Here is an 18110-nt window from a genome sequence, read left to right on the forward strand (position 1 = left end):
AGCTCAGAGCCTGGAGCCTGTTTCGGATTCTGTATCTCCCTCTCTCTGACCTTCCCCCATTCATGCTCTGTCTCTCTCTGTCTCAAAAATGAATAAACGTTAAAAAATTTTTTAAAAAAGCAGTATAAGAAGTACACATGTACAGCTGACACCTGAACAACATGGGTTTGAACTGCATCAGTCCACTTATAGAGGGATTTTTTTCAGTAAATACAGTACTATAAATGTATTTTCACTTCCTTATGATTTTCCTAACAACACTGTCTTTTCTCTAGCTTACTTTACTATAATATAGCATAGAATACATTTAATATTCAAAATATGTGTTAATTGACTGTTTATGTTATCAGTAAGGCTTCTGGTCAACAGTAGGCTATTTATTAGTTTTAAAGTCAAAAGTTATATGGGCATGGGGGGGGGGAGGCGGGTGGTCAGGATCCCTAATGCCACATTAATCCCACATTGTCCAAAGGTCAACTGTGTGTGTGTGTGTGTGTGTGTGTGTGTGTGTATGAAATTCCAGAAAGATAAAATTCATCTGTACTAACAGAACCCAGATCAGTGTTTGCCTGGGGTCAGGGTGGTGGTTAGGAGGAGAAAGGGTGGAGACTGACTAGACCGTGCAAGGTTTGTTAAAATTCCTCAAACTGTTCATCTAAAATTTGCGCTTTGATCTGGATGTTAATTATATTAAATATTTTTTAAGACTCCGAAGGAAGACAGGGAAAGAGGGAGGAGGGGGGAGGGGAAGGAGACAGGGAGCCCCAGCGTTCCCACGAACCCGCTAGGGATCAGGCTCAGCACCGCACAAGAGGCGCGGGGTCGCAAGCCGAGGTCGGTCGAGGTCGCACTGGGATTGCAGGCGGGTGGCGTGCAGTTCCTCTTCTCCGACGCCAGGCGGCGGCGTGGGCCGGGAAGAGCGACAGTGACCCTGGAAGAGGCGGCGAGGAGGCGGGTCTGAGCGCCGGAGTCCATGTGGGTGTAGCGCGGGGTCGCCATGGCGGAGCTGCAGCAGCTGCGGGTGCAGGAGGCAGTGGACTCCATGGTGAAGAGTCTGGAGAGAGAGAACATCCGGAAGATGCAGGTAGCGGGCGGGGGCCATGGCGGAGAGTTCCAGCGGTTCGCAGTTCCCTTCCCGCAGCCGTGACGCGCTGCTGCCCGCCTTCCCGCAGACTCGAGTCGGGGTGTCCCTGGGGTCGCCGCGGCGTCCTCAGAAGCACCTCTTAGTCTCAGAACTCCTGGAGCTTCCGCCGAGAGTTTGAAATCTGTGATCCCTCACCACGCGCAAGGCCGTTCCCCCCCTCCCTCCCCTCCCCCGCCCCAGGCCAGCTCGAGGGAGCTGGTGTTAGACCCCGGACCAGGGTTAGAAAGTTCCCTGGGTGAAGCGTTCTGCCTACCCCGCTTGTCTGTCTTGAACGGCCCCTTCCTCAGGTGACGAGGCCGAGACCCAGAAAGGGCACGGCCAAGGTGAAACACCGGAAAGGCAGAAGCGCTTGGCCTCCTCCGTGGCCGGGTGATACCTGCTTCTGTGTCGCTCCACACAGCTCTGGTTTATATGCATTTCTGCTTTGATCCCCTAAATGTATGTGGCTGTTAGTCCTGCCTCCCTTACTGAATTGTGGGTTTCTCTTGTAGTGCTCTGGAGTCATTGGTTAATGGATCAGTGGCCCCCTTGTGGAATGTAGATTTCTAGGTTACTGACCTCTGAACCCTGTGATATAGGTACCGGGTTTTCAGAACTTGGCTTCAACTTGACCAACCGCCACCTTCTTCGTCCACCTAGCCATCTGTGCAACAAGTGCCAATGAGCTAGAAGCAAGAAGACCACGAAACACTCTGCTAGGCTTCGAGGATAATTTTCCCATTTGTGGTTTTAGGTTGTTGATGTCTGTTAGAAGGAGAGGTGCAAATGTAGGCGCTCCTCTGTTGCACTCCATGGTTATCTCTGCCCCAGAGGCTTTCCTACCTAACTTCACTCTGCCCACCCTCCCCAGGGCCTCATGTTCCGGTGCAGTGCCAACTGTTGTGAAGACAGCCAGGCGTCCATGCAGCAGGTGCACCAGTGCATTGAACGCTGCCATGCACCTCTGGCCCAAGCCCAGGCCCTGGTGACCACTGAGCTGGAGAAGTTCCAGGTGAGGAAAGCCCAAACAGAAGACTCCGGTCCTTGATATTGCTCTTTTGCAGGAGATGATAAGTGTTTGGTTTTAATGTCTTGGTTCTTTTAACATTTGAACAGTCCTATGGCCAGCCAGTCTTCACAGGGTTTGAAATTTGTGAAAAACTCCTGGAGGTTGAGTGCTATAAGTATTTCCCATAGAAACAGTGTTGTAAAAGGGAGTTCATGATCAAAAGCCTTTTTCCCCCATAGACAAAAAATATAATACATATAGTGTATAGTATAAAGCTTTCTAAAACATGTATTAATTCATTCTTAAAATAGTACAATCCCCAGGAAAGTGAAGTAGGCTAGTCTTAAAGAGGTGCAGATTAGGGGCGCCTGGGTGGCTCAGTCGGTTAAGCGTCCGACTTCAGCTCAGGTCACGATCTCACGGTCCGTGAGTTCGAGCCCCGCGTCGGGCTCTGGGCTGATGGCTCAGAGCCTGGAGCCTGGAGCCTGCTTCCAATTCTGTGTCTCCCTCTCTCTCTGCCCTTCCCCCATTCATGCTCTGTCTCTCTCTGTCTCAAAAATAAATAAACGTCAAAAAAAAAAAAAAAAAAGAGGTGCAGATTAGAGCAATATCCTGCCATCATTTTGTGGATTTGCCCACCCAGAACCCCCCCCCCCCCGTTTGCTATACCCAAAGGGCAGCTCCTGTGTCACTAAAGAGCAGTCATTTATATGAAGCATTAGTATTGCTGACTCATTGATGCCCTTCTCACAAGCCCTTCTGAGGTCGCTAAGAGCAAAAGGTATCCACTGTATCTGTCTCTGGAGAAAAGGGTAGCCACAACTTCATTTTATTCCCTTCCTATGACTATACTTTCCTGCAGGTTGGAAAAGCAGAGCCCCCTTCTGAACCAGTTTTTCATAGCCTGAGATTCTGTCTGCATGGGAAAAATTGTATCTAGTATACAATTTTTACATTCTGCTATACAGAATTCTTAAAATGACTGACACTGTGAGGAATAACTTAGTCCAAGGTCCCGAACTACAGCTAATTTTGTAGATAGGCTCTTTGAAATTTTGATTCTTGAATTGCTGTGTAACTTTCTCCTTCTGTTAGTCCTCTACAATTAGATTTACTCTCAGATTTACTAATTAGATTAGATTTACTCTTCTACTCTGCCAGAACTGCTCTGGCCACTCCCCTCTATGGAGCTAAATCCAGTAGTCCTTTCTCATCCCTCATCTTACTCAACCTGTCTGCATCACTGACACAGTGATCACTCCCCTCCTCCTTGAAATAGTTTGTTCAGTTGGGCACCAAGACACCTCTGTCTGGTTTTCCACCTGTCTCCCTGCCCATCCTTTCTTGGCCTCCTTTCCTGCCTTTCCCCTCTCCAGCATGTGAGCATGAGAGTGCCTAGGGCTGTCCTTGGACCTTTTCTCTTTTGGATCTAGTTCTCTAGTCTCATAGCTATAAATATCTGCTATAAATATCATATATAGCCTGACAATTCCTACATTCATTCATATCTCTAGACCAACTTCACTCCTGATCTCCAGATTCATATATCCAACCTCCACTTATTTTGTCTATCTTCCCTCACTGAAATATAAGTTCAATGAGGGCAAGAACTTTATCTGTTTTACTCATTGCTATAGTCACCAGCATTAGAAGAGTACCTGGCACATAGTAAATACTCAATAAATACTTGTTGAGTGTTTTTCTGTTACAAGGACAGATATTAAAGAATCAAAATATTTCTAAGTCTTTGTTTTTAATTTTTTATTAATGTCTGTTTATTTTGAGAGAGATTACACCAAAGCAGGGGAGGGGAGGAGAGAGAGGGAGAGAGAGAGAATCCCAAGCAGGCTCCAAGCTGTCAGCACAGAACCCACTAGAGGCTCCATCTCACCAACCATGAGATTATGACCTGAGCCAAAATCAAGAGTCGGGCACTTAACCAACTGAGCCACCCAGGCACCCCAAAATGTTTGTAAGTCTTAACTATAGCTGACTAACAGTAGCCACTGGGTACTTCTCATTTCCTGGGAGGGGCTTCTGTATAATTTATTCTGTCTTGTAATGCTTTGTCTGGACCCTCCCATGCTACCCTCCATTTCAGTCAGGATAATCTTGGTTAATTGCACTATAGTGTCCCTTTAATTGATCAAGATTATATTTGTCAAGCCAAAATATGTAGCAGAGGGCCTAGCACATGGTATGCACTTGGTAAATGAAGGCCAGCCTTTCAACCTTCTCTACCATCTTCCTTCTTGCCACAGGACCGCCTGGCCCGGTGTACCATGCATTGCAATGACAAAGCCAAAGATTCAATAGATGCGGGAAGTAAAGAGCTTCAGGTGAAGCGGCAGCTGGAGAGTTGTGTGACCAAGTGTGTGGATGACCACATGCACCTCATCCCGACCATGACCAAGAAGATGAAGGAGTCTCTCTTGTCCATTGGGAAATAGAAGTCTTTGCAACTGGCCATCTGGGCTGACAGCAGGAATCTATTTAAAAAGAGAAATGGGAGTTTTGGTCTTTAAAATGAAGTTTATGAAGAAATTAAGGATGGCAGCAAGTTTGAGGCATGTGTCACTTGCCTCTGGACACTGGTTCCTTTATGTTTCAACCCTGGAAAGTGAAATGAAAAAAAACTGGTGCTAAAATTTGGGTCGGAGATAGCACAGGAGAGTTTTTGATAACCTAAATTTCACATGCTTGTCCTGGCACTAGGGATCTCCCTTGTACTAAGCCAGAGCCCTCCAAGGTACCAGATTCTCTTTAGCATACAGGTACCAACAGGCTGGCAGGTTCCTGTTAACCTTTCTGTGATCTGGTGGTATGAGCAGAGGTGTTTCTGTTTGTTGCCAACCTCCTGTTCACCAGAAGGGTCACTAAATCGTTTTCCATAAGCTGTAAAACAAAGTCCGTGAGGTCACTAATTTAGAAGGGAAAAAAGGTTTCTGAGTCTTTGTTTTGCTTGGTTTTATTTTATATACAAGGGCATGAAATTGATTTAAAATGTGGCATTGGGAGAGGTAGTTTGGATAAGAACTTTGAACAGTTCTTATGGATATCTGTTTCTGCCAACGAGGATGTGGATATGCATTTCTCGAAAGATGCATTACGTCTTTCAGCTGGAGGACCCTGCAAAAACATGAGAGGCGATGTTACGCTGGGTATGGAGAGACCTTCCGTCTCACTGGCTGCCATGGTGGGCCCTGAGACTGTCTGCAGCAGAGTGACAGGAAAATCTTACAGTGATACTCTCCCTTGAAGGGAAGTGGGGGGGTTGATTGCACTATATACCGGTATCCAGGAATGAACATTGAAGGAGGAACTGTTGCCTTCTTAATTAAGAGAAATATTAAGTACTGGATATGGAAAAACATGGTTTTTACAGAACAGAATGGAATGAAATCCTAAACTCAGCATTGCTTGTCTCTCCCCCTGAAATAACAGAGCCATATCGAGACAATCTCTTGGCAACAGGAAGGTCAAAGGAGAAAAAGTAATCAACTCAGGGGTGAGCTGTGATTCCTTTAAAGCAAAAGAGGGGCAAACCCCGCCCCTATTACCAAATACCACTTTTGCCTGGGGCCTTTACAGCAAGCAGTGTTCCTGCCCCAGCTCTAGCACCTTTTCATTTTGATAAGGACCTTATTGTCTTTTTACCATCTTATTACTTAAAATGATAATATAGCCTGTGTTTGGTGTTTCAAGGCTGTGATATATTTTCCTAGTGGTTCAGTTTTAAAAAATAAATAAGGTTTAGTTTTTCCTCCACTACTGTGTTTCTTGACATATATCTGGGCAATGAATATATAACTTTCTTAGGATGCTTCTCCTTGTAATGTGAAATAAGTTTCTTCAAATGTCATGAAGAGTGAAGATTTGTTATGAGTTATGGTTCAAATGCAGGACTGGTTCATTGTAAATGGGAGAAACTTTGAGGACAGGCACTATGACTTAAAGTCCGTTAATGTAAAAAGAAACTGTCTATAAGGCTAAAAAAAAGAAAGTCGATATGCATTTCAGGTCTCTAGCTTCAACTTAACAGTAACAGCAAGAGGTAGAGGGGTAGTTAAGGAACCCTCTTGAGAAAATGCAATGTCTAGGATTTTGAGTACCAAAAATACAAACTATGTGATGAGTTTAACTAAGTCTTTACTATCATTAGTATTAAAATAGATCCATTCCTGAAAATTAGGAATGAATTGAATTTTGGACAATCATCCCCTCCCCTACTTAGAATCACCAAGGCTTTACTATTTTGGCCTAAGTCTTATGTAATACCAATTTTATTTATCCATAAATGTGTATTCCTCTGTTTTGGATAACCTAACTGGGAGCAAGTCAGAGATCACTTTTTACATTTGAATTGATTTTTAAGTCAAGAGTGTCTCAGAGATTACTCATGTTTTTTATATAGGAGCAAGGTACATTAAGTGGGGTTCTGGAGACATTGTTACAAGAATTGCAGGACTGTCAGGGAATACACTTCCACGCTATAGATTAAAGTTCTTAGAAACTGAGGCCAATCACCCAACTTCTCTGGTGTCCAGAGGTCTCTAATTGATGTTACTGAACCCTAAATTTACCATGACAATATGTAGGAATATACGCCAAAGAAATATCAAGGGCCTGCTCCTCCAGAACCTAGATTCACTTAGTATATTGAAGAAGATAACCGAAACAATGCACAAAGAAGGGGATTAAGTGGTTTCGCCTAAAAGCTAGAAACTGAACCATTAAGCCAATCTTACACACGAGGAAACGGAATTGAGACGCGAACTTGAGGCCCCACCCCCTCACCCCTTCTTGGCCAATCGCTGGCGACGCAACCGAAAGCTCGAGCCTGATAGGCGAGTTAAGGCCGCCCCCTAAGCCGTAAGTATCGCGAGGTAAAATGTGAAATCCGCCAACAATGGATTGGCTGACGGGATTGGTGACGTCAGACGCAAAACGCCGGGCCTAACGCGGGAGCGTGAAGGACTCCACGAATTCCGTTTGGAGGCATCTTTGAGCTCGCCGAGTAAGCATCATGAGCAAAGCTCACCCTCCCGAGTTGAAAAAGTAAGTATGTGAGAGGCCTGCGTCTAAGTAGTAGCTTCTTTCCGTGCTTCGAGTTACTTAGGTCCTTCTCCATTTCCTCCAGTGTGCCTGGCGTGCGTATTCGGGCCGAGGCCGCAGAGAGCCTGGGAGCGTCTCGCGCCTGTGCCTGAAGCCCGCGCAGACATCTCGTTTAGGCTTGGTCTGCATGGTTTGGTTACCACTGACGGACAAGGCGCCTCTGTACTGTCTTCTCGCCTCTCTAGCTGGATCTTCCGAGCCCACGTCTCCCAACGCACTCTCATGCTCTTTCTCCTTTGCTTGGAGATCTGGGGTGCCATTCTTTGTTGAACATCTTGAATAGCGTTAAGTTCTAGATAAGGTGGCTGGAGAGTAATTTATATATAAAGAACTAAGATGGGCAGAATGGACGTGCTTAATAGTGTATGAGGAGTCAAAAGTAACTTTTTTTAAGTTTATTTTGAGAGAGTGAGCACGGGGGTGGGGGGCAGAAAGAAAGGGATAGAATCCCTCCTAGCAGGCTCTGCACTTTCATAGTCAGAGGCCGGGCCTCCAGCTCACCAACCCTAGTATCATGACCTGAGCTGAAACGAAGAGTGAGATGCTTAGCTTACTGAGCCACCCAGGCATGCCCTATAAAGCCACTTTAGTTTTTTAGTTTATAGCTGTCTCTGAGGTTTTGTTTTGTTTGAGAGAGTTGTAAGCAGGAGAGGGGCAGAGGGGGAAAGGTTCTCAAGCAGACTCCAGCACCAAGGAGCCTGCTGGGCTTCATCTTAGGAGACTGAGATCATGACCTGAGTAGAAATCAAGAGTCCCACGCATAACCGACTGGGCCACTCAGGTGCCTCAACTTTGAGCTTTAATTTGGAAATCCTATTCCTTTCTTTTGCTTTCTTGTGCTTAAGTTAAATGTGAATGTCATTTGATACCTGGCTCTGTTACAATTTGTGTGAGAACCTTCCTTGTTTTGTTTTGTTTGTTTTTTCCTGTCAGAGAAGACTAGGGTTTTGGGTTTTTTTCCTGCACCCAGTAAAATCAACTCCAAACAGGATATTCCTACTTAAGATAGACGCAGTTTAAAGTTTTAACCTCTTCAAACAACGCCTGACTGAACTTAACATGTTCCATGCCTCCTAAGTATGTCTCTATCCTGTTTAGACCATGTAATGCCAGGATTCTTGCAGGTAGTAGTTGGATAACACAACAGATACAAAATTGTTTCAGGGATCAATTTGGGAGAAAGCCATCTGGCCTCTGTATAGTTCCAGCTCCATAAAGAAGTCAGACTTAATTGAAAGTCATATTTACATTTAAATGCACATTTGTATCAAAGCCATTTTGTGCAAAAATTATAAGCCTAACTTTAAGAAAAATCAAAATTATTGTGAAAAAGCTAATCTGAAACTTACTGTTTTATTGATGAGCTGATAAAATCTTACAGGTATCCTGGATTTATCAAGAACTGGTAAAATGGTGATTATTTTTTAACAAAAGAGTCGTTCTCTACGTGTAATGTTAGATTTCCTATTTGAGAATTTCAGAGGATGAAACTAGCTTTAATATTTTTCTCATCTCTACATTTCATGTGTTGTGAAATCCTTTGAGACCTACCTTGAAAATGACCTTAAATTTTTTTTTTTTCCTTTACCGTCTCATAAATACCATCTTTTACTCTTTTATGCCCTCCTCCTGGTTTAGCCTAACTCAGTAGTTCTTAACTAGGGACTAGGAATTCGGGTTCTGTCAGCAGGCATCTAGTGAGTAGAGGCCAGGGATGTTGTTCAACATTGTACAATGCACTGGACATCCTTCAACAAAGAATTATCTGGCCCCAGATGTTAACATGGAGGTCAAGATACCGAGGCCTAACCCAATTCTCCCTCCCACCTCTTAAAAATTGCTGCCACAGTAGTCTTGCCAAAGACTGGACTCTGTTTTACTAATTTATCACTGTCTGCATGGTAAAGTCCAGAGTTCTTGACCCGGCATTCAAGCTCCTCCATCTGAAATCCAAGCACCAAATATTACACACACTAATATTTGCCCTATTCTCCAGCCAAAATGAACCATTTGTATTTGCTTAAACTGTCTCACCTGCTCTGTGACCTTGGGCAATTTAGTTAACCTTTCTGAGACTCAGTTCCTCATCTATACAGTGGTGGTAATAACAATATATAACTTTATATAGTCATCATAAAGATTAAGTAATTTGTGTTATGTTGCATTGTATATATCATATTAAAATAAAATTACCATACTAAATATTTTTATTTGTGTGTCTTCTCACACCTTTTGTCAGGCCTGTCTTAATTTATATATTTTTTTTTTTTTAATTTTTTTTTTTTTTTAACGTTTATTTTTATTTTTGAGACAGAGAGAGACAGAGCATGAACAGGGGAGGGTCAGAGAGAGAGGGAGACAGAGAATCCGAAACAGGCTCCAGGCTCTGAGCTGTCAGCACAGAGCCCGACGCGGGGCTCGAACTCACAGACCGCGAGATCATGACCTGAGCCGAAGTCGGCCGCTTAACCGACTGAGCCACCCAGGCGCCCCTGTCTTAATTTATATTTAAATTCTCCCATGATATGTTCTGCATTAAAATTGCATGAAATTTCATATTTTGTAGCCTGTAACTGGAAGAGGGAAAAACTGGTTTGACTACATAGCTTAGTATTCTCATAATATCCTGCTGAGATGGAATTTCCCTGTTTAATCCAGATTTTTTTTAAAGCTTCAAGATATGTATTTATTTTGCTAAAAAATACTTAAGTGTTGAGGAATATCTTGAACACTTAAGATTGATGCTTAATATTAAATAAAAGAACGCTCCTTATTGTCTCAAATATAAAATAGCTATTGATTTGGATATAGTTTTATTACCTTCTAGTTTTCTCACAGCTTTGGTTTTGCTAATAACCAAAATCTAAACACATCTTTGTTTTTGTTATGGCTATAAAATCCAGTCATCAAGGGGCGCCAGACTGGCTCAGTTGGTAGAGCATGCAACACCTGATCTTGGAGTTGTGAGTTAGAGCCCCATGTTGGGCTCTAAAACTTAAAATTTTTTTTAATGTTTATTTATTTTTGAGCGGGGAGGGGAACAGAGGATCCAAAGCTTAGGCTTCATGCTGACACCCATGAGCCTGATACAGGGCTTGAACTCACAAACCATGAGATCATGACCTGACCCAAAGTCAGACACACTCATTCCACTGAGCCACCCAGGCGCCCCAAAAATAATTTTGAAATCTTTAAATATAGTAAAGTCCAGTCATCAAAAATTAGGTCAGTATTGAACAACAAGAATGTTTTTGTAATTCGTATCAGGATAAAGGCTCATTTGATGTACATTAATATATTCTAAATCCATTCCATTTTTATTATCTTGCCCCTTCCTAAATTCTATTTCTCTGTGTAAGTGCTAAATGAGGTACCCCTTTATTCCTGCCTCCTTTACAGCAGTACAAGGTGTTTGCTATTTTAAATTTCATTATTTTTATTGTCCAATTTTAACAAATTATATTGACTGTACCTACTTTTGTGCTTATTTATGCTTAAATTTTTTTAATCATTTATATAATTTTACCCCTTTTTGCTTTTTCAGATTTATGGACAAGAAATTATCATGTAAGTTTTTTGGGGGTCTTTTGTTTCGTTTTTAGTTAGTTGCTTTCTGCATGTGTCTTGGCAATATAATGTTTGGAGCAACTTTATAAAGATTTACAGCACACAGGACCTCTAATTCACATCCATTAATTAAGCAGGTTTATTGAAATCCTACACAAGCAATTTTGTTATCTAATCTTTTTTAATGTTTGTCTTTTTATTTTGAGAGAGAGAGTGCATAGGGGAGTGGCAAAGAGAAGAAGAGAGAAAATCCCAAGCAGGTTCCGCACTGTCAGTGCAGAGCCCATTGTGGGGCTCAATCCCATGAACCGTGAGATCATGACCTGAGCCAAAATCGAGGACACTTAACTGTCTGAGCCGCCCAAGCACCCCCCTAATTTCTGATAGTTAACAGATTGCACAGTACTATTTCCTAGAAGCCCTCCCTCACTTAGATAAAATTAATGGGATTTTCCTATTTTGTGATATTTAAAAATTTATCAACCTTTTTTCCTTTAAAACAAAGGACTTGGACTAGGACTAAAAATCTGACCTGTACAGTACTTGAAGTATATAGGAGTTAAGACCAGGGCTTCAAAGGCAAGCAGCCTTCCCTTTGAATTCCAGTTCTAGCCCACAGTACTTGTAAAACCTTGAACCAGTTTCTTAAGAAGCTCTATACTTCATTTCCCTCATAAAAAGTTATGATAATTCTACCGGATAGGATTTTCGTAAGTTTTTTTTTCTTTAAAATTTTATTTTAATTCCAAAATAGTTAACATACAGTGTTATATTGGTTTCAGGTGTACAGTATAGTGATTCAGCACTTCCATGCATTATCCTGTGTTCATCATGGCAAGTGCACTCCTTAATCCCCATCGTCTATTTCACCCATTCCCGTACCTGGATTTTTGGGGGGGTTTGTTGTTGTTGTTATTTTTGAGAGAGACCAAGTGTGATTGGGGGAGAGGCAGAGAGGGAGACACAGAATCTGAAGCAGGCTCCAGGCTCTGAGCCGTAAGCACAGAGCCTGACGCGGGGCTTAAACTCACGAACTATGAGATCGTGACCTGAGCCAAAGTCAGACACAACCGATTGAGCCATCCAGGTGCCCCCCCCCCCTTTTTTTTTTTTTGGTAAGTTTAAACATGGAATTAAACGTGAAATGTTTAGCTCACTGCTTGGTAGATAATAAGGATAATGGATTATATATCTCAGGTACCTGAGTTTTATTCCACTTAATTTTTAATGAACAGTTGATATCTAATGGTCAGTTTTATTAAACTTCTTTTTCCCATTTTATAGTGAAATTAAATGGTGGCAGACATGTCCAAGGAATATTGCGGGGGTTCGATCCCTTTATGAATCTTGTGATAGATGAATGTGTGGAGATGGCAACTAGTGGGCAACAGAACAATATTGGAATGGTGGTAAGTAAAGATAGAAGGTTTCTCTTAGAGATTTTGTATTTATCTTGGAATAAGGATTAATTTCCCTTCTATTAAAGTCTTGGGGTAAAATGGAATTAGGAAAATAACAGGCAAGATTAAACTTTCCATCTCCCATTTAGTTGGACATTGGACATATGGCAGTCATTCAGCTGTGATGTAATCTCCATTCCTGTAGGTTAGATCTGAATCTTACGCAGAACACTCTGAAGTTCTTGGATTGAAACAATAGTAAGAAGTCATTTTTGACTTTGCTTTAGCAAAGTCTTTATAATAGAGGCCAAAGTCAGTCCTTCGTTATAGTCAATTTTAACGTGCTTATGAATTCCCAGAAAATCTTCTTATGCGTGTTCTGTTGAGGCGCCTGGCTGGCTCAGCCAGAAGAGCATGTGACTCTTGATCTCGGGGTTGTGAGTTTGCTCCCCACATTGGGTGTAGAGATTACATAGAATCTACATTTTTGTTTTTTAAGATTTTATCTAACAAGTGCCCATGTGATCCAAATCTGCCAGGCCAAATTATACTTTTTGATTTTAATCGTATGTATAATTAAACCCAGATTTTCTGATTTGTCACACCCAAATTTAAAGGTGGCCTTCAGGGTAGGGGCACCTGGTTGGCTCAGTTGGCTAAGCGTCTGAGGTCATGATCTCCTGGTCTGTGAGTTCAGGCCCCATATTGGACTCTGCTGACAGCTCAGAGCCTGAAGCCTGCTTTGGATTCTGTGTCTCCCTCTGGCCCTCCCTGACTCACACTCATGTCTCTCAAAAATGAATAAATGTTTAAAAAAAAGATTTTTTTTTTTTAAAAAGTGGCCAAGGTAAAAGTTGCAAGGGATGATCACAGTGACAGCCATTCACATGAAAGAAAATAGGAAAAAAACCCAGAAACAATTATAGGAGTAAACATTTCTGTATTCATTAGGGCATGGTGGTATGGCTACTGAGAAAGTTTTTGATGTTTGTCAACAAAACCCAGACTTTGAACTCTACTCTTTGTCCAGCACAGGACAATATACCCAGTAAGTGGTAAGCCCCAGGTTTCTTGGGAAAAGTAAATTAAAAAGGACAACTTCTACTTTAGCAAATTACTGAACATAAAGATCTCTAAAAGGTGGTAAAAGTTCATAATTGTTAGCCTTGCCTTTTTTTTTTTTTTAAGTTTGTTTGTTTGTTTGTTTGTTTATTTATTTATTTATTTATTTATTTTGAGAGAGAGAGAGAGCACGTATGGGCACACCAGAGCAGGGAAGAGGCAGAGAGAGAAGGAGGAATGAGAGAGAGAGGGAGGGAGAGGGAGAGAGAAGGAAGGGGAGGGAGGGGGAGGGAGAGAGAGAGAAAAGAGAAACCCAAGCAGGCTCTGCACTGCAGAAATCAGGGTCAGACACTTACCCAACTGAACCACTCAAGTGCCCCATGCCTCACAATTTTTAATCACTCTTTCCAAAGTGTATGTTAGTGCTTCTTGCAAATGCTTTTCCATTTGAAAAACATTGATGGTCAGGGCTGGAAAAACAGCTTAGAGTCAGTCTCTAGATAGGGACGGGGGAGACTCCCCTCCTCCTCCAAGTTTTATGCAAACTGACCTTCCTTTTAAGGTACATTTTCCTTGAACTTCTATTGAAAATGAATAAAACTGTGGACAAATCATTAGCACCTAGTTTCTTCTAAAAACAGTTCTTAAATAGTCCCAAGATTTTTCTCTAGCCCTTCCTCTTACAAATTCAGAAATATTGATTCTAAGAGGGTAGTTTTGATTTTTAGTTCATATCTCAACAGATTTGTTAGATTCAATAACGATTTTGATGTTTAAAAGTCAGTTCTGGGGCACGTGGCTGACGTCGATTAACTCTTGATTTCAGCTCAGGTCATGATCTCACGATTCGTTAGTCCAGGCCTCAAGTCAGTCTCTGCTCTGTCTTCTTGGGACTTTCTCTCCCTCTGTCTCTGCCCCCCTGCCCCCCCGCCCCCCCCCCCACCATCTCTGTCTCAAATAAATAAGTAAATAAAACTTTTTAAAAGTCTGCTCTAATTTGGGAAGACAAGGTTTCAGAGATTTGTGTGACACTTCTTGGAATTTTATCAGAGAAGGAATCGAACCTAGATCATGCATCTGTCTCAAAATTTTCCCCCTGAATTTTTAAATTTTTTTTAACGTTTATTTATTATTGAGAGATGGAGCATGAGCATGGGAGGGGCAGAGAGAGGAGGAGACACAGAATCCAAAGCAGGCTCCAGGCTAGCACAGAGCCCGGACGTGGGGCTTGAACTCCTAAACTATAAGATCATGACCTGAGCCGAAGTCGTATGCTTAACCGACTGAGCCACCCAGGCACCCCTCCCCCTAAATTTTGATGGCCTTAATTGTTACACAGAAATTGGTTAAAAGCAGTGCCATCTTGAAGTCATTCAGATAATGAGTACCTACTTACTGTGTTAGGCAATCAGCTCTTCCACCTCTGATGCTTGTTGTGTGACCAAAAACATGTTTGTGTTAGTAGGCAATACTTGCAGCTGATTAGCACTTGGAAAGTGAAATAATGATAACCTATCAGTTGTCCTTAATAAAAAGACATTCTGGCTTTTCTGAGGTTGAAAGAAGGGAAACAAATAGGTTAGTTTTGTTTTTACAAGTTGTTTGGCAAAGCCAAACATTGCCTTTGTTATTCCCTTGTTCAAGTCATTGACCCATCGAGGCCATTGAAATGACTTTATACTATTATATTTAGAGAAGTGTGTGTTCAGGGCACTTGGGTGGCTCAGTCAATTAAGTGTCCGACTCTTGATTTCGGCTCAGGTCATGATCTCACAGTTCGTGGGTTTGAGCCCCGCATTGGGCTCTGGTGCTGACAAAGCTGAGCCTGCTTGGGATTCTGTCTTTCCTTCTCTCTGCCCCTCCCATACTTGTGCTCTTTCTCTCCCTCTCTCAAAATAAACAAATAAACTTAAAAGAAATGTGTGTGTTCTGAAGGGGAGGTAATCTGTATCTGTTAACTGGATAATTACCTAATGATGTCTCAACTAGCCTCTTCTGAGATATCCCCAGAGTTGTCAGTGGCCTCACTTCTGTCTTCAAGATTCCACTCCATCCCTAGAGTTCCCCTAAGAGTGTAGTAAAAATTCTATATTAAGATGCTGCATAGTTCAAGAGTTCCTACTAGCTTTGTGGTTCTATAGCTCCATTTTAGGTTTGTATTCTTTATTAGATAGCTCTGCCCTTTCAAGAGACAAAGAGCCTTTGCAACACTTCGCAAAAACTAGCCTTGAAGCACACAAGGAGCACTATGGAATTCTAGACCCGATGGTTCCAGTTTGATTTGGAGAATGAGGCCTAAACACAATGAGAAAAGAGGAGAATTACTATATAACAAAGGTGTCCACTCACTAGCCTTATTTCGTGTACTACGTGAGAGGACAAAGAAGTGTGCAATACCTACCATTTTAGAAGATGTTGATGAGAGTGACACAGTGTTATTTTGTTTTTTAATAATGCCCCCAAAAGCCTCTGATCTGAACGTTTGAGTTATATGAAATAACTTCTCTGCCATCCTCCCCTTCTAGGGAAAGGGGTCAGCAGAAATGGACACATTTAGCAGAGAGCAAAGAAAGCTAGTAGTTTTTCATGCTTTGATCAGTGAGATCTGATATTCACCATCTGTTGCAAATAACCCAGGAATTAAAACTCTGAGAACTAAATAAGCATATTGTTTAGATTTTTATCCCTAACTTAGGAGTATAGGCTCCTTCAGTCCCTATTTTCAGGACATTGTTCTTTTTTCATGCTGCTCTTTATTTCTTTGCCACCTTCTCATCATGCTCATTGCTATTTGTATCTGCCAGGCTCCAAGACACTTTCCCACCTCCAAGACATTGTTCCTTTCCAATCTGTCAGCTGCAGTAATCACATGCAAGTTTGTTTGTTTTTTTTAATTTTTTTTTTTTTAACATTTATTTTATTTTTGAGACAGGAGGAGACAGCATGAACGGGGGAGGGTCAGAGAGAGAGGGAGACACAGAATCTGAAACAGGCTCTAGGCTCTGAGCTGTCAGCACAGAGCCCGACGCGGGGCTCGAACTCACAGAACGCGAGATCATGACCTGAGCCGAAGTCGGATGCTTAACAGACTGAGCCACCCAGGCGCCCCGCAAGTTTGTTTATTTAACAGGGACTTACTGAGCCCTCTCTGTGCCTGCTACCGCTTTAGGCACTGGGGATACTGCAGCTGCCCTCATAGAAATGACATTTTCAGAGCCCCTGGGTGGCTCAAAGTGTCCGACTTTGGCTCAGGTCATGATCACGCAGTTTGTGGGTTCGAGCTCTGCCTCGGGCTCTGTGCTGACAGCTCAGAGCCTGGAGCCTGCTTCAGAGTCTGTCACCCTCGCTCTCTGCCCCTCCCCCACTCACGCTCACTCTCTTTCTCTTTCAAAAGTAAACATTAAAAATTTTTTAAAAATAAAATTTTCCCGAGGAAGACCATAACAATGTATATGATAAATAAAGCAAATAGAATGAGGGGAGAAAAGAACAAGTTACAGCTATTTTTACTTCAGCTGCCTATAGGCATAGCTCCACTTTTAATCCTAATCAGAATGCTTCCATTTCTAGTATTTCCTCTCATCCCCCTCCTGTCTTTTCACCTCACCAGCTCTACTGGACCTGATCTGTGATTGCAGTGTGATCTACAGTCCACCAGGGGCTCCTTATTTTCAAAGTCCCCTTGCCTTCTAGTTTGATGTATTTTTCTGACCCTTGTATTCTAACTCTCTTGAACTGTTACTGGCCATTTCACCTATGCTCATAAATATCCTTCCTTATCTTCGTTTGCAGAATGATTACTGATTAAGCACTGTGCTCTTTATAACTTCTCTTCCTGCCTCTAAGCTCCAATTCTTTTATTGCCAGAACAGTGGTTATTCCCTCAACTGTGAAACTTCACTGTCTTACATGGTTTTATGATGTCCTCCAAGTATCTTAACATTGGTGTTTGAAGTCTTCTAAGATTTGAGTGCAGACTGTCTTTGTTTCCCATTGCCTGTCATAACCTTTTACTGCATTCAAATTAGAGTCTTTCCTTATCCCCCTATACTTTTTCATCTTGGTTTTGTCTAGAATTTCTGGTCTTCCTGTCAAAAATCTACCCCATTTTCAAGACCCAACTAAATGCCATCTTCATAAAGCATATTTTTCACAACTTCCATCCTGGTTTCTTCCCTAAATAATCTTGTACCCCTAAACTGACATATTCTGTACATTTATCCTATTGACTTAACAGATTCCTTGGGACTGAGAGGAACATGTTGAGTACTGCAGTTTAGAAGATGAAATGAGTCATGGGGACTTGACATCTCAAAAGAGTACTTGTTACTCTTATTAAATCTAGAAAACGTACATCTTTTTTACAAAGGGCTTAGTAGCTTCTTGTCATAATTAAGATTTATGTAATAATAACCCTGTGGCTTGAAAAAAGGCCTCACAAACTGATTTTTAATACTGAAAAACCATTAATTTTGTGAAAATTCTTTCATCAGTATGTCAAATAAACTGTGTTTTTTTGGTTTTTTTTTTCAGGTAATTCGAGGAAATAGTATCATCATGTTAGAAGCCTTGGAACGAGTATAAACAATGGGTGTGTTCACCAGAAGAAACCAACTGCTTCCACGTGTCCCCTTCATAGCACCTGTTTTACTACAATATAAAAATCAGGTCATGCATTTTCATATTGAACTTTTTTGTTAAATAAACTTTTTTAATAGACAAAAAATGCTTTCTCAGACATTCTGAACGTGGAAAATTGAATGTTAGCTTTTACTCTAGTTTTTTCTAACACAAACTGTTCCTGGTTGAGACTGATTTATTCTAAAGCTTTTAT

At 41.8% G+C, this 18110-nt stretch overlaps 2 protein-coding genes across 2 annotated transcripts; both read left to right on the forward strand.

The window, feature by feature from the left end:
* Positions 1 to 923: 923 nt before the first annotated feature.
* Positions 924 to 5900, forward strand: TIMCC (TIM double twin CX3C motif chaperone). Its single transcript, XM_078444586.2, has 3 exons — positions 924 to 1084; positions 1995 to 2135; positions 4394 to 5900. Exons 1-3 carry the CDS (start codon positions 998 to 1000, stop codon positions 4580 to 4582), a joined length of 417 nt encoding a protein of 138 aa, XP_078300712.1. The 5' UTR covers positions 924 to 997; the 3' UTR covers positions 4583 to 5900.
* Positions 5901 to 7059: 1159 nt separating this feature from the next.
* On the forward strand, positions 7060 to 18002 carry SNRPG (small nuclear ribonucleoprotein polypeptide G). The gene is made up of 4 exons (XM_060659203.2): positions 7060 to 7190; positions 10792 to 10814; positions 12099 to 12223; positions 17810 to 18002. The coding sequence occupies exons 1-4, from the start codon at positions 7159 to 7161 to the stop codon at positions 17858 to 17860; spliced, it is 231 nt and encodes a 76-aa protein (XP_060515186.1). The 5' UTR covers positions 7060 to 7158; the 3' UTR covers positions 17861 to 18002.
* The last annotated feature ends 108 nt before the right edge of the window (positions 18003 to 18110 follow it).

Source organism: Panthera onca, chromosome A3 (assembly GCF_046562875.1).
Source record: "Panthera onca isolate mPanOnc1 chromosome A3, mPanOnc1 haplotype 2, whole genome shotgun sequence".
NCBI classification, from domain to species: domain Eukaryota; kingdom Metazoa; phylum Chordata; class Mammalia; order Carnivora; family Felidae; genus Panthera; species Panthera onca.

Coding starts and splice junctions, on each gene's coding strand:
- TIMCC (XM_078444586.2), top strand. CDS start 998: ATGGCGGAGCTGCAGCAGCTGCGGGTGCAGGAGGCAGTGGACTCCATG. Junction 1,085..1,994: donor AGAACATCCGGAAGATGCAG/GTAGCGGGCGGG, acceptor CACCCTCCCCAG/GGCCTCATGTTCCGGTGCAG. Junction 2,136..4,393: donor CTGAGCTGGAGAAGTTCCAG/GTGAGGAAAGCC, acceptor TTCTTGCCACAG/GACCGCCTGGCCCGGTGTAC.
- SNRPG (XM_060659203.2), top strand. CDS start 7,159: ATGAGCAAAGCTCACCCTCCCGAGTTGAAAAA. Junction 7,191..10,791: donor CACCCTCCCGAGTTGAAAAA/GTAAGTATGTGA, acceptor TTGCTTTTTCAG/ATTTATGGACAAGAAATTAT. Junction 12,224..17,809: donor AGAACAATATTGGAATGGTG/GTAAGTAAAGAT, acceptor TTTTTTTTTCAG/GTAATTCGAGGAAATAGTAT.